This window comes from Octopus bimaculoides, chromosome 10, assembly GCF_001194135.2.
Source record: "Octopus bimaculoides isolate UCB-OBI-ISO-001 chromosome 10, ASM119413v2, whole genome shotgun sequence".
Classification (NCBI taxonomy): Eukaryota; Metazoa; Mollusca; class Cephalopoda; order Octopoda; family Octopodidae; genus Octopus; species Octopus bimaculoides.
In genome coordinates, this window is record NC_068990.1 from 70912571 (window position 1) to 70928576 (window position 16006).

General features: G+C 32.4%; 1 protein-coding gene across 9 annotated transcripts in view; it reads right to left on the reverse strand.

The window, feature by feature from the left end:
- The window catches only part of LOC106882425 (oxysterol-binding protein-related protein 6), a 280467-nt gene that overhangs the window by 220897 nt on the left and 43564 nt on the right, over positions 1 to 16006 (reverse strand). For 5 of the 9 annotated variants that reach the window (XM_052971289.1, XM_052971288.1, XM_052971285.1 and 2 more), the window contains exons 2-4: positions 15301 to 15464; positions 4680 to 4712; positions 594 to 659 (exon numbers count right to left, since the gene is read on the reverse strand). In XM_052971289.1, coding sequence (XP_052827249.1) covers positions 594 to 659; positions 4680 to 4712; positions 15301 to 15423 — 222 coding nt within the window. In that variant the 5' untranslated portion in view covers positions 15424 to 15464. Of the gene's footprint in view, positions 1 to 593; positions 660 to 4679; positions 4713 to 15300; positions 15465 to 16006 lie in introns of those variants that run through there. The other 4 variants (XM_052971283.1, XM_052971282.1, XM_052971284.1 and 1 more) reach the window with 4 other exon arrangements.

Genomic DNA, 16006 nt, shown 5'->3' on the forward strand with positions numbered 1-16006 from the left:
ATATATATATATATATATATATATATATATATATATCTCAGTGAATTGTGAAATGAAAGCCAAACTTTTGGTTACAGCTTCAAACATTATCTAGGTGTTGTGTGAAGAGCAAATACATTTTGTAATGATTGAAGTTTTAAAATTCCCATTTCTAGATTTCTGAAATCAGTTTCTTACAAAAGAAGAAATGATTGATCAAACAAACCCTGATGCTTTAAATATTTTCGCACTAATTGCTAACAGCAACAATGAAATAACTACAATGTGGTTTATTTTCCATTCCATCACAATAACAAACAGTAGTTGATATCAAAGTATCTGTCTCCATAACTTTTCTACTTTCAATATATATTCTTGTTCTAAGAGAATTTATCATAGTAAAATTCTGTTAGATAATTGCCTCAAATTAAAAAAAAATTTATCAATAGGAATTATCTATAACAATATATAATTGAATGATTTTCAAGGAATCAAACTGCTTAGCTAAAGGAAACATTGATCACAGATATAGAAATAATCTGAGACAAGATTTATAAGACTGTACAATGAGCAGAATATGAGAGAGTGACCCATGCAGAATGAAAGATACTTACTTGTGTAGTTAGACTGTTTTCTTTATCACCTTCCGCAAATACACTGTCTACATCTCCAGGTAAATCCTATGTTTATTTGTGAAATGAATATTATTTATGAAAATCATGGTTGATGCAATAAAATGATGAACTAATCTACAAAATGTTAAACTAGAAGAAATAAATTAGGAAAATAGATGTCATTCAATGTATGTACATTAGTACAAGGATAATAGCAAGTAAAAACAAAACCACTTTTAACTTCATGCAACCAAAAACTCAAAACAATTTACTTATTTTAGAAATTATAGAAATTAACAAAATAATGAATAACAAACATATTTTCTCTTAAGAAACACACATACACACACAATAAAGTATGGATTAAGGATGTAAATTAATTTTCTTCATTGCAGCAAAATAAATTAGTGTTTCAGCACAAAGCTGTGTTCTGAACTCCTTACACTATACTCTTCTCTAATCTACACCTCCATGAGTATCAATGTTTGCAAACAACATTTACAATAACAAATAAGAGAGGAGACATGTTTACTCACAATATCATTTGTCAGGTTGTTATTAATTTAAGTCCTAATAACCTAACAAATAGCATTAAAAGATCAAAGACTTAGGTTACAGTGCAGGCATAGGCCAACCTTTCTCAAGAAGTGGGTCACATAAGACATGGCTCTCAATCAGATGGACTGCACAACTAAAAAAATCCAAGATAATTTTTGTTAGGTGTGCCACAGGTTGTATATTTTCCATCAACAGCAGCAAGAACGAGGGGAGGGGGGAGTTTGTGAATTCCAGTTTCTTAGCATCCAGATCATAGAAATGATTTAGTCTGTTAAGGTTCCCTAGTGATGAATGAACCAGTAAGAGAATGTCTATGCAGTAGATTGACCTGCTACAAATAGCAACCAGATTCCCTCCTATCATACCTTTATGTCTTAAAACAAGGAAGACACACTGAACAAGGTGATCCTAAATATACAAAAGATAAGATAGTTAATACTGGAATATCTTTGATCACAGGTCTGACCAGGAGGTGGGTGGGGGGAACTAAACAAGAACAGTATTTTCTTAGGACAATGAAATTGTCATCTTCAAGAATTACCAACATTTATTAATGCACAATTGACAGCATTCAGATACATTGCAGTGTATGATAGTAACTTGTTCATATTTGAGCAAGAGGGCTTTACAATTTAGAGTGACTGTTAACACAAATATGCTATTCTACTTCCATGTATAGAAGAGTCTAAACCAATCCACTGTGTACAGGAAGAATTCTGAATCATATTAAGATATTGTTCAAATTACCCGCAAGAATGTACAACTTGAAGATCTGATAGCTGCTTTTAAACAAATAACTAGGGTCAAAAACAGTTTTTTCTCCCAGCAATGTCACACGACGCACTGCTATTTACCATTAAAATGTTTGCAAACTCCTATAATCCTGTTACTATATTACATGGCAAAGTTATTACTGTAGTACAATACTTGTTGTCATTTCATTATATTTGTTGTGACTAATTCTTTTTTATTCTGTTTTCACAACAGAAAATGCAAGACATTTTCTGTTGTATTAGCATAGAGGGATGATTGTTTTAAGAGTAGTTTGACAAATAACAACAAAAAGTTATATAGTCCACAGTAAAAAGGAAAACAAACAAAATAACATAATGGGTTGAAAATAATTTGTTGCACTAAATTAAATGAAAAAATTCTTTAATTCTAAAGCAGTTTATAGTATGGTAAATCAAAGTCTTAATTGAGCCATCAAGGGAGCCTCTACACAGTTACTTGGATAGCTAGAAATAACAAATGAAATCTCTCTCAAATCACACCCTAGAGTTTTAAAAAAATGAACAATACATTGGACAGTGAAGTCCTTGTTACATAGAAAGATGAGATAGTCATGGCTAGAATGTCTTTAAATACAGATTTTCTCCATTAGGAAAGACTTGGTACAAAACAACAACAAGAGTTTTAATAGATTTGTATCAACGTAGTAGGTTCCACATCATCATCATTTAATGTCCATTGTCCATGCTGGCATGGGTTGAACAGTGTGACCAGAGCTGGCAAGTTGGGGAGGGGGGGCTGCACCAGACTCCAGTCAGATTTGACATTATTTCTATGGCTGGATGTGCTGGGTGCTTTCACATGGCACTGTACAGGCACTTTTATGTGATGCCACATGGACACTTTTACATGGCACCACATGGGTCCTTTTATGTGATGCTACATGGGTGCTTTTATGTGATGCTGCATGGGTCTATATTTTTCCTAATACTTGAAACATTGCAAAGAAATGTCAACGCAGGAACTACAGAATAAATTTGAAATCCAAGGATTTCAAATTTTAAGATATGTATTTGTAGATGGAACTTTCAAACATCAACTAAGTTATGAAAAGAAAGAAAGAAAAAAAATCTCCCTATTTAGTATTTGAAACAGGAAGCATAAACTCAGAGACTTGGTAGAGAGGAGATACAGTGATATAATTTATATGTCATGCAACTAAAAGAATAAGATAATCAAGGATTATTGAAAATAGAATTATTGTATTATTGAAAAGACTTAAAATTAGCATGTGCATGGGATGAGGAACAAGCATGAGCGAAGTTGTTGTAAATAAACTTCCTTCATTTACAAAGAACAGATTAAATGAGGTATGATTGTTCAATGAAATATGACAATAAAAACTGATGGTTTGGAATTAGTGGAAAAATTTTAGTATGATTCCTGTAAGGTACACTTGTTGACAGCACAAGAAATAATGAAGATAAGAAAAACTATTGTTGTATAATACTATTTGAGGGTGAATACAGGATTATAATATAATGTAGAGTAGTAATAGAGGGTAAATAAAATACAGGTTTCAGTCGGGGAACCTTTTTCAAAGTTATTTAGTCAACCCTGTCAACCCAATGCTTATTTTAGCAGCACACTTATGTTATTGATCTCCATTAAGTCGATAAGTATGCAATTGGCCAAAGTGGTGCACAATGGAATTGAACCTAGAAATATGGTTGTAAAGTGAACATGTCAGGTACTGTTATAGTTTTATGGTTAGGTGAAAGAAATCTGAAAGGTAGAAGTTTGATTAGATCTTAAAAGATTACACATAACAAAAAGATTATCAATGATTATAGATGGAATATATAAATATAGTCCTTGTCAACCTATGCCACCATGGAAAATAATCATTTTGATAATAAAATTTATGAAGATAATAATGATAACATTAGAAAAGTAGTGGAAGATATAATAAAAGTGAGTACGGAAACTCAATGGGTTTTTCTTCCTCTCTTGTTTCTGCTTCTAAAGTATTATAAATTCAAAAATCAAAAATCTTACAGCAAATAAATATTTAAGTATTAATTTCTTGTATTTTCTTTTTATACCACATCTTTTGTATGCTAAAATTTATTCATCATTTCAATGTAAGAATTATTAATGAGGGAATATAAAAATGTACATAGAGTTATTAATAGTTTATATTACATTGTAATATGTTATGTTGATTTGTTTTTGTTTTTTTTTCTCCCCAAAATAAACAATCACTGCTAGTTTTATTTACTGTTTATGCTGTAAATGGAAAGGAACATTTCTTTAAAAAGTTATGGTCAAAATAAGGTTACTAAACTTCAGTAGTTGTTAAAATAAACTATTGGGTTACATAGATCATAAAATCCATCTGCATCATATAAAATTATAATGGATTCAATTTATATTTTAACTAATTGTTGATTCTACCATAAACAAATATAAATTCTTCAAACAGAAAATAGAAAATTCTAAAATTATATTTATTTCAAGTCATACACGCGATGAATATATTGCTTAAAGAGCATTGATCTGGAGTTTATTTCTTAGTTGTAATATTTTTCAATTGAAAAAAATGTATACTTGGAAACTACTATATCAATAAAATATTTCTACAGAAAGATCATAGATGGAAGTTATCACCCACATCAATATTTCTGAATCTCAAATGAAACAGTCTTGGAGGCATGTTATTTATTAGTAGGAAGAAAACTAATAAAAAAAAAAAAAGACTAGAAATAGCAACATGAAATTATTTTTAACACTTACATATAGAAATGGTGGAAATGGAAATCTAAAAACCTATGATAAAATAAAAACCAGTATTAGGCTGGAAAGAAATGTACTATTATAATATATACATATATTATTATTATTATTATTATTATTATTATTATTATTATTATAGTATATATGTTATGCTAATATAATTTATAATAATATTGAAGCAACATCTGAAAAAAGTTTCTTCTTTTGAATTAAAATATTCTATATTTCAAAATTTTAAATCACTAAAAAAACATTAAGCATTCTTTTTTAAATAAACTAAATAAAAGAGTAAATGATACATCAAGAATATATTTATTTTGAAATTACCATATTGTATATCTAATAAAATAGTTATGATTACACAATCAAAAATATTCAAATATATTGTATTCTGTAATCCTAAGCAGTATAATAGCTTATTTGTCAAAGATTATACATTGCAATGTCATGAAAATTCAATAGGAGAATCTTTTACAAGAATAATGATAAAAAAAGATATTCCAAAGATGTTAAATGCAAAATTGTACAAAAGTGATTGTAAAAAGTTGTTGCCTTAATAGTTCAAATAGGTTGTAAAAGTGACAACGATGAACTGAGCTGATAATAGGTTGTATAATACATCAGCATTTCTTAACCAAGGTTTCCCCAGAACGTTAGGGTTCAACAAGAGATTGCAAGGGCTCTTGTGAGAAATAATTAATTACATAACAGATTAATTATATGTAAATATATTTTAGAGTAATTTTTCCCTTCAACTCTATATTTGTAATTTTATTTTATATGCACATTTCTAAAGGTAGGTAAGTAATGGCATCTGTAGATAGTTGGGTGACTCCACAGAGAAAAAAATTACCTCCAAAGATGGAATTGTAGGAGAAACTGGTTTAATCAAGTATTTGGCTAAGTCGTAATGATAGTTCTATGATTTGTCTACTGTCTTTTGAAATTTTATTTAATGTGATAGAAAAAAAAAATGAACAAAGATGCATAATTTTTATGCAGGGGTTTCCTGAAACATGGAATGTATTTTGAGGGTTACTCAAGGCTAAAAAGTTTACAAAATGCTGCAATAAGTTATGTAAATTATGCTCTTTTTTTCTCCCAAAAATGAATAGCCAAAATCAGAAATAAAGTTTCACTGTACTAAAACATTTAGTTGCAAACTTCCAAATTTTTAGTTCAAATCTTGTAAGAGTCAACTTCTACATTTCATTATACTGAGGTTGATAAAAAACTTTTCAATTATTCTTGTTCCAACAAAATTTAATCATGCTGCTTGGCAATAAAAGTTAAAACAATGTAGTCACCATGTTAAGAAATAATATTGCTTTGTACATTAATCTAAAAAAAAAAACTAGGCAAACTAACATTAAATTTTATAATAAAACTGCATGTGAGGGAAAGAAAAGAGCAAACTGCTAGGATAAAATATTTTTGAATAAAGTAAATTGATACAAAGATCCTTAAATGTATAGGTGAATCTATTATTAATCTCCTAGAAAAGTGATGTATTCTTTTCTTGTATGTGGATCAATGTAAAATAAAGTCAAGAAGGCCTTGTGTTTCTTGTTTCTTTTGTTTTATTTATATAATCTTACTTTCACTTTTTAATTTCTTTTACTATCACTAAGTTGTAGTTAAATTATGTACAACTTTTGATACAAAACACATAATATGAGGAACCTATATTGTTAAAGTTATTTAATTAGTAAACTGTATTGTTAAAATCATTTGATAGGTTAATTGTACCATTAAGATCAGTTATGGTTGGTATCCAATCATGTCTTCAGGTCAGCTAATGCTTCATCAATAGGATTCAGTAGAGAAAATAAATTGCATGAATGTACATTGCATGTTTGTGTGCATGCATGTGTGCGTGTGTATGTGTGAAAGAGAGGGGGATGCATTTGAACTAGTAGCTTTCACTGATTTATGCCAACAAAGTATGCAAACATCATTAAGAAGACCAAAAACTGCACGAAATCCCTTGTGATATTTGTTCTACAAGTTACATGTACACTCCCTTATCATTAATCGTCAGAAATGATTGACTCATTGGAAACATGTAACCAATTATACTATCGTTCAGCAATTTCAAAATAAAATAAATAAATGAGAGTAAATTTTCAAGTTGAGTGCACTGAAAATTATTTAAAAATTCATCAACAGAAACAAGAGCAAATTGGAAATTATTTTCATAAATAAATTATAAATTCTTATAAAAACTTTCTTTGTAACAAAGTTCTTTTCAGAAATTCCATAATATATAACGTTTACATACCAATATCAATTAAAAGTTTATTATTTAAAATGCAATTTCGAATTAGAAAAATGCCAACAATTATATCATTTTTGTTTCAATGTTAACTGTATCTCACTCACATATCACTCAGTCTCTTCTAACATTATAGATAAGCCTTTTACAGAACTTCCTTGTAAACAAGCATTTATACACAGCACTTATTTTTAAAACTATCTTGTCTTTAATTTACAATCATTGAACAATTACCTCTTCATGCAACAGAAATCTCTCCAGAAGAATATTTTGAAATAACATCTATGATATTTTGTCTGGTACAATAATTTCTAAAAAAAGTACAATTGATATAACTCATTAAGAAAGGATATAAATATATGTATGTGCACTCATACCACAACATCTATTATACATCAGTAATATGGAGTTAAAATATCTGACCTTGGAAACAACTTGATCAAGAATTTTCACACTAGAATGCAATCTATCCAAAACTAATATACCTCATAAATTGATAAGATGAATAAACTTAAATTAAACTAGGAAGACTAGAGAAAGCTCAAAAGGTCATGGCAATCACTTAATCCTGAGTACATTTATAGTGCAATTGTGGTACAAACATTTGGAATACTTAATTTGTCATTCAAGAAAATCTGTTTCTTATAAGAAAAGAAGGAAGATAGCAAAAAAACCACAATTTCTACAATGCACCAGCATATATAAGCTATAAAACCAAGCAACATGAAAGATGTTTACACTTTTGAGTTCAGGAAGCATCAGAGAAGTAAATCAGAGGTAGCTACATGAGAAATACAACAGGAATAGGCTATAGAGAGGTCACAATAATTTTTTTCCCGCCAATGGGTTGAGTATTTTTCTAATGGTCTACTTTAACTATCTCAACATTCACAGGATCTTTGAGCTTCCAGACCCTTCTCCTCCAAGTTGGTCGTCTTCTCGGCAACCACTTAGCCCTGATCCTGAAGTCACTAACTACTAGTCTATGTTGTGGGGTACATTCTTCGCCTGGGAAGGTTTTGGCATTTATAAGCAGCCATCTTTCCCTTTTTCTGGCGAGGATGTAGTCAATTTGACTAGTATGTCTGCCAGAAGAGTAGGTGTGAGGGACTTCTGTGGAGTGTGGGAATTGGGTGCGCATACTAGTATTTGTAGACCTAGTGGACAATCGAGAGAGGGGGAAAAGGGAGATATAGAGGGAGAGTGATGATCGAGAGAGGCAGAGTGAAGCAGATATCGAAAGAGACACAGTAAGCAGAGAGGGGGGGGTTAGGCTGATGCACGAGGCAGAATAGTTAGAGATATTTTTGGGAATTTCTGTCACGTAGACACAGTAAATATTGAATGGTAGAAATAGAAATAGAATTGAGAAATAAGGGGTTTTCGGCCAGCTAAGTCTAAGACAGAATTATAGAAATAGGTGACTATGTAGGAAATAAAAACTGTAAAACTTCAATAAATGACTGGGTTTGACGGCATCATTAAGGACAACTGAAAATGAATTTGAGCACTAAATGAGATATTACGAATCAGGGCAAAATACAAAGGAAAGTACATGCTTAGGCAAGAAAATCAGGACTTATCTCGACATAGTTCTGTGGTCGTATTGATTCGTCAAAATTTTTATGAACAAGTGAAGGAAATCAAGCGCGCTTACTAGTGTATTTGTAGACCTAGTGGACAATCGAGAGAGGGGGAAAAGAGAGATATAGAGGGACAGTGATGATCGAGAGAGGCAGAGTGAAACAGATATCGAAAGAGACACAGTAAGCAGAGGGAGGTGGGGGTTTAGGCCGATGCACAAGGCAGAATAGTTAGAGATATTTTGGGGAATTTCTGTCGCGTAGACACAGTAAATATTGAATGGTGGGTCAAAATCTGTTTTGACCCTGTGGACCCAATCAACCGCAAGAAATCTGGTCTTCCCAGATTTTTTGATTATGGCTGGTAACAGGTATCCGGTGATACTTGAGGGACACCCTACCAAGTGTCACCTGAACCTGCAACTAGGCCATATAAAAAAGAACTGTCCCCAGGATCAGAGTAGGGTCCTGGAGCAGTTGGTGGAAGAAGCATTCCCCCCTCATTCAGAGGGAGAGATGAAGACAGTAGAGGAGGTGGAAGCCTCCTCGAAAAAGGGTCAAAAATGGAAGAAAATGGAAGAACTCCACCCTCCCGTGGTAAAAGAGAAGAAAAGAAAAATGGGGCATTGCTGGGGGTTACTAATACACTGCCAGCATATCCGAAAACCCCATCAGTGGAAATTGTGCCACTGATGGTGGAAACTGTGGCCTCGCTCCATGTGGAGGAGGAATTTTTGTCTTATTCTACAAGGGAGGGGTAGTTCAGGATTTTATTAAAAAGTTTGCTAAAGAAGGTCAGAGGGGAGGGGTTCTAACCTGCACTAAGGACTCTAATTGTCCTTCGCAGGTAGCTGTGGAGATTGTGTGGGAAACCGATTTGTATAAGGTGATGAACTCCTTCCCCGAAGATACATTTTGCTCCCTGCTGAAGCACCCCAACCTAGCACCATCGAGGTGCTCGAGTGAGGCATTGAGCCTGGTTGGGTGCTGGTAGGCCAGAAAATAACGGAAAAAATTAAGAGGCTTTTAGCGCCTTATATTGTGGGAGAATATGGCCCATTTATGAAAAATGTTTGAGGCTTAGTGTCTCATTTTTAAGGACCTTGCATCCAAAAGGAATAAAATTAAGGTTTATAACCTCAATTTGGTTGTTGTAAAAAGAACAATGTTTTCGGGAAGCAGTGATCAGTGGGCATTGTTTGTCTTCCCTCACCAATTTCATTAATTATTTTTTCATTCATTTCATCTTGTGTGTTGTCCAGTCCGCAGCTACTTCTATGAACGGCTTTTATAGCTAATTCTATGAAATAAAGTTTAGAAATACATGTCTCTTTGTCTTGGCTAAAAAACCTGTACATCTTAGCCTCAACTAGTATCATTTCAAAATGTTATGCTAGAAATGTTGTTTTCCCATTTCCCTCATGTGACATGAGCTTTACAAGAGCTACTAGTACAGTACCAACAACATTTATATTTTGTCAAAAAATGACATCAATACTGAGCTGTCTCTTCACAATCAATTTTCTTGAGGGTCTCAACAAGAAGTGCCACTATATTGTCCCCCTCTCCAAAATCAACAAAGAGAGGATGTAAAGAGATCATCTTACATTTATAACAATTGTCATCATAGAAATTCAAGATAAGACATGGCCAATCGTTATCTACTTCTTTGAGAAATGATATGCTAATTAAAATAAGTTTTGACTCAAAACTATATCTCTTGACAAGTAATTGTACTTTTAAAGATTTTCTCATCATGTTTATGTATCATATGTTATATATCATAAATAACCACAGAAAAACTTTGCAGATGAAGAAGTCTTTATTCAAAGCAGAACAACTCTAAAACTCAACTCTTACTACAAACCTTAAAACATGGCAACACATTTTTTTCATAAACCTCAGACTGAAAATAGTCATTTCATGTTGAAATTAGTAAAACAGAACACAAAAACATTCAGCCCTAAGTTAAACACAAATGACCCTACTCTTATTTATAAATGAAGCTATTAAAACCATCCTAATTGACATTAAATTCATTAACTCTTTTGATAACAACCCACCTGAGACTACTCTGAAGTCTTGATACAAATTTCCTGCTTTAGAGTGATCTAAATTCAAATCTTCCATCAAAATTTTGTCTCAAACATCAGCTTAATAATGACAAAGTTGTTTTATTAAATTCTTCCCATTTCCAAAATTAATTGAAGCAATAGCAATATGGAAACAAAAGGCTTTAAACAAGTACTCAGAGAAAGATAACATTTTGTAGATCGACTTAAGCAAACTTCTAGAAATGAAATTCTCACATATTAACACAAGATGCCTAAGTATTTAACCTCTAAGTTAGATGATGAGACTAACATATATACAAAAAATAGATGAGACTAACATATATACAAAAAATAAATGAGACTAACATATATACAAAAAATAATGAGACTTTTCTGAATGAATCACTGCTACAAACCTTCGCATTTCAAAATATAGATATATATTTTTTTTTTCTTTTGCAAGATTAATCAAACAACTATATACATAAGATTATCAAACAACTATATACATTATAAGTGGAAACAGAGGTAGTTTATTATATATCATCAGTTGCAGTCCAGAAATACCAGTAGATACATATTACAAGACAGTAGAACAATCATATACAAGGCTGTCTGAAGGAAAGATTATTGTCATTATAGTATTCAAGTTAATAATGAACTGAATGTATCTACACATCTTATGAAAGAGAATCTGAATAAAGCATCTATGCTAAAAGTTTTATTAAATGCAAGGCACAAAGAAGCAATCATTGGGGAACAAGATATAGTTATGAGAGAGCCCTTCACTTTACCTGCAAGAAGTAAAAAAGAAAAAACAAGGACATATTTGATAAAGGCACTATATCTGAAAAAGAAAAGACAAGATGGTCACTACTGGAATGCCTTTAATCACACAGATTTGCAGGATCAGTGCTGACCTGAGCAGTGATGAATTTACCGATAGACATAGCAAGCTGAAGCCTAGAACCTTAAAATCTCAAGTGCCTCCAATCAAGATATATATATAATTCTAGTCTTGAGCAAGGGGAATTAGGAGAAAACTTACAAATGGAATAGTGTAGGGCCTCTTTTCTTTCAAATCCAGAACTGATCCTGGAACTAAACAACGATAACTGGTCTGGACTGCAACACTACACCCCCATGCATTTAGTTAACCACTGCATGTTGGAATGTGCAGCATGTTCCTTGATTAAGTGGATGAGAGGTATATGTAAAACACTAGATCTATGTGACACACCTAATCATTGGGTTGACTTCCTGCATACCATGGGTCTGCTCAGTGTGGCTGTACAACAATAACTGGTGTGTTTGATATATTGCCTCAAGTTGTTTGAGGTTTCAGAAAAAAAAGACAAAAACAAAAATGAGAAATGTTGGTTTGTGTTCTATAAATTAGTAGCAGAGTTAAAATATAATAAACTTTCCAGAAGTTAAGCAATTGACTCAAATTAAAGCTATTGAAAATCTGGCCTCAAGAGTCAATGTCTCTTAGATACCAATGCTTATTCTGTTGAATGAATAAAAAAGTCACATGAATACAATTACTTGATCTTTGATAGAGACTAGTTCTTGTAAGAAATAATGAAACTAGCTTACTCAATGACTCCAACATGTGCATGTGACCAAAATCTCAACTACACTGCAGATGAAAAGCAGATGGATTTACAAGTTATTATAAAAATTTACTTCTAACACAGAAACAAAGCCACATATTTTCAAAAAGAATACAATCGATTATATTGACCTAGTACTTGACCAGTACTTATTTTATTGACCACACATAAATCGCTAACAAAGTTGACACAAGGTAGATTTGAACTCAGAATGCATAAGGAATTCAGCTGCTATCTCTGAAGTTCACTGTCATAAGATGATTAACTTCAATACAAAGCTACAAATTTAGTGAGAGGAACATAGCCAACCAATATAATCAAATCCCACAGTTTAACTTTAAAAATGACAGAAGGCTGGAAGACAAAGTTTTATCTGACTGAGATTTCAACTCGCAACTTACAGCAATATAAGTAAATATCACAAGGCATTTTGATGAGTACTCTACCAATTTTGTTTGGTATGAGGCTATAAATTTATAGAGATATCCTGGTAAGATGAAAGACAAAAATGACCTCAGGAGAATTTTCACTGAATGTATATAGAAACAAAACTAAAAATAGGTAAGTTAGACCATGTCCCATCGCACCAAATTTATAATAATGGCTTCTTAGCTTGGGACAAGATCACAAGTTTTTAGGAGATATATGATTGCATTGACAGCAAGAAGATGATTGAAAGTTGAAGTTGACCTTGGCAGAATTTGAACTAAGGAAACAAAGGTACACAAATACGTGTTACAAGACATCTAATCAAGGAATCTAAGGTGTTGGTCACCTTTTGTGCTTCAGAAGAATAATTTCTTATATTGATTTAAGGCTACAGATTTGTCAGGAAAGGATAAAAATAAACTAAATTAATATCCCATACAGAATTGAAATCTTACGTTTTATTAATCATAGCAAGCTTTCAATTCTAGATAAAGAGGGAACCCCCTAAATACTCTAATGTTTAGTTTTGTAATCTACTATTACAGTCCACATCTGTATCATCATCATCATTGTTATCATCATTGTTATCATCATGGTCCTCATCATTGCTTTAACTGCCAGTTTTCTATACTTGCATGGGTTAGACAAAGGCAGATATTTCTACAGTTGGATGCTTTTTGTTACCAAACCTGACATGTTTCCAAGTAAGGAAATATTTCCTGTACACCTTTGAAAGATGAACAGCTCATTGAACAGACATATTTTTATAGAGGTTTGTTAACAAACGACATTTGTATGAGGGTTACTTTATTTACACTTAGTGTGCACATGTCAAGACAAGGAGACAGAAACACATACATGTGGTGTGTATGTGTGTGCATGTACACACATAATGGGCTTCTTAGAGTTTCCGTGTACCAAATTTTACTCACAAAGCAATGGGCAACATGTGGCTTTAGTAAAAGATACTGACTGATAGTGTCCACTTGACAGGAATGAACCCAGAGCCAAATGATTCCAAAGTGGTCTTCTTAATGACACATCTATGCCTGCACCTCTGTACTACTCCCAGTATTTCAGGTGTTTCTTATGTCTCACAGTTCATAGGTTAAAGTGGCGGTATAACAATTTCCAATGCTACAAGCATATTTCTACAAATCTCACCAGCCAAATTGAAACAATATAAAAAAACAAAAAAAAATAATTTCTCAAGAGAGGAATGTTTTTGCATGTTTGGATATACATAAATATGTGTGTGTGAAATGTGTGTGTGTGTGTTTGTATTTGTTTTTATTGAAACTGCAAGTTTGTCTCACGAGTTTCACACTACTGCAATCTTTAGGTAAAAACAGTGATCACAATGATGAAACTCAAATCATGAGAGAAACCCAATTTCAGTTACAATGAAAATAAAATTTATAGCCTCTACAACATGTATTGAACACTCTTCTCTCATTCATCCACACACACACACACACACACACACACACACACACACACACACACATATATATATATATATATATATATATATATATATATACATACAATGATAATTATTTATTACTGTCTTTAGATGCATAGTGGTGACATTTCAGATCCAAGCAGGCACACCTGATGACCACATGTTTAAATGGTTTGAAATATGCATCCTCATTGTTAAATAGCAGCACACCGTTCTTTCATGCAATTGTCAAGAACAGACAGATGCAGTTGTTAAATAAGGTTGACCAAGATCATTATTTGCCTTGGCTAAAAAAATACCTCGAGCAGAAATTGAACTAAAAGCCTTTGGATTAATATTAATCCAACAGTTTAAACATGATCTAACTCATCCCACTCTCTGTCACTCACATACTAAATAAGTCAAAGTAGTAGTCATACAGACAGACAGCAGAACAAACTTAGAGATTAACATACAGAAAGTCAGACATCAACAGATAGATACACAGGCAGAATTTCATAGAAGTAGACAAAGACATTAACAATCAGACAGATTGATGGCTGACTGGCTGGCTGGTTGGTTGGTTGGTTGGTTGGTTGGTTGGTTGGCTGGTTGGATAATCAGTTACATACAAACTGATAGGTAATACTCAGAAACACACTCAGATATATAAGACATGCACAAGATAGTGAGACTCTCTCTCTCTGTCTCTGTCTGTCTGTCTCTCTCTCTCACACACACACACACACAGTCAGACAGGTACACTCTGAAAGGCTACCTAACATAGGTGTGATGTCCTGAAATGACATACCAAAATGTTATTTTACCGACATCATTCACTAAGTTATTTCCCTTGGCTCATATTTTCTGATCATACAAATTATTAAAAGCAGGCTCAAGTTTAACTATTCTTTACTGATGAGGTCCAATAAGACTTAAACATGTTCCTTACCTGAAAATGAATATCAGATATTTTCCTAAGTATGTAAATTAATATTTTTGGGAAATTTATTCTGAATTTCTAATTAAAACAACTACTTATAAGTTTCATTTTCTTTATTCAACAAACAGGCAGTGGTTCAGTACATTACTCCTTAACGGATTTATCTAAATTCATACCATTAGCCATCTCCAGTTATTTCACTTAATTTAGAACTTTTAACAAGCATTAAAGTCATTTTCTTTCATAAATTTAATTGTTAAGTAATAAATATGCTTACCGTTTCAGATTCACTATGTCTGAAATGCAAACGTTTCTCTGGGGTAGATAACCTTTCTCTACTCCTAGCAGGAGATGCCTTCTGATCAGAAAGTTTGTCTTCAACACTGTCAGTTAGAGACATGGTTGTTATTATTGCTCGTAATCAAAAATATTTCCACATAACTGAAAATAAAGAAAAGAAAAATATATATATTATGTATGTATATTGGTTTCAAATTTTGGCACAATGCCAACAATTTCGGGGGAGGAGGGGGTCGATTACATTAACCCCAATGTTCAACTGGTGCTTATTTTATCAACCTCAAAAGAATGAAAGGCAAGGTTAACCTTGACAGAATTTGAACTCTGAACATAAAGACAAAGTATATATATATATATATATCTTAATATATAAATCTGAAGTTGTGTGTCTGTGTGAAGCCTTTTTGAATGTTTATAGAAATCCACATTTTCCACTTTTTCGTAAAATATTTTTACATCAATGGAATTTTCTCGATGTAAACTTTCCAGTGCAGTAATTAGATTTTTAAAATTCCGTTTACTTTGTGTGATTTAAGGGAGATTTGGCTGTTGTTTCTAGCAACTTTTATATTTCATCCCTTCTACCTGGAACGCCATTCTTACACACGCGCTCGACATAAAAATATAGAGAGTAAGAGTTAAAGAGGGAGAAGGAGAGAGAGAGAGAAAGTGATACATACAAC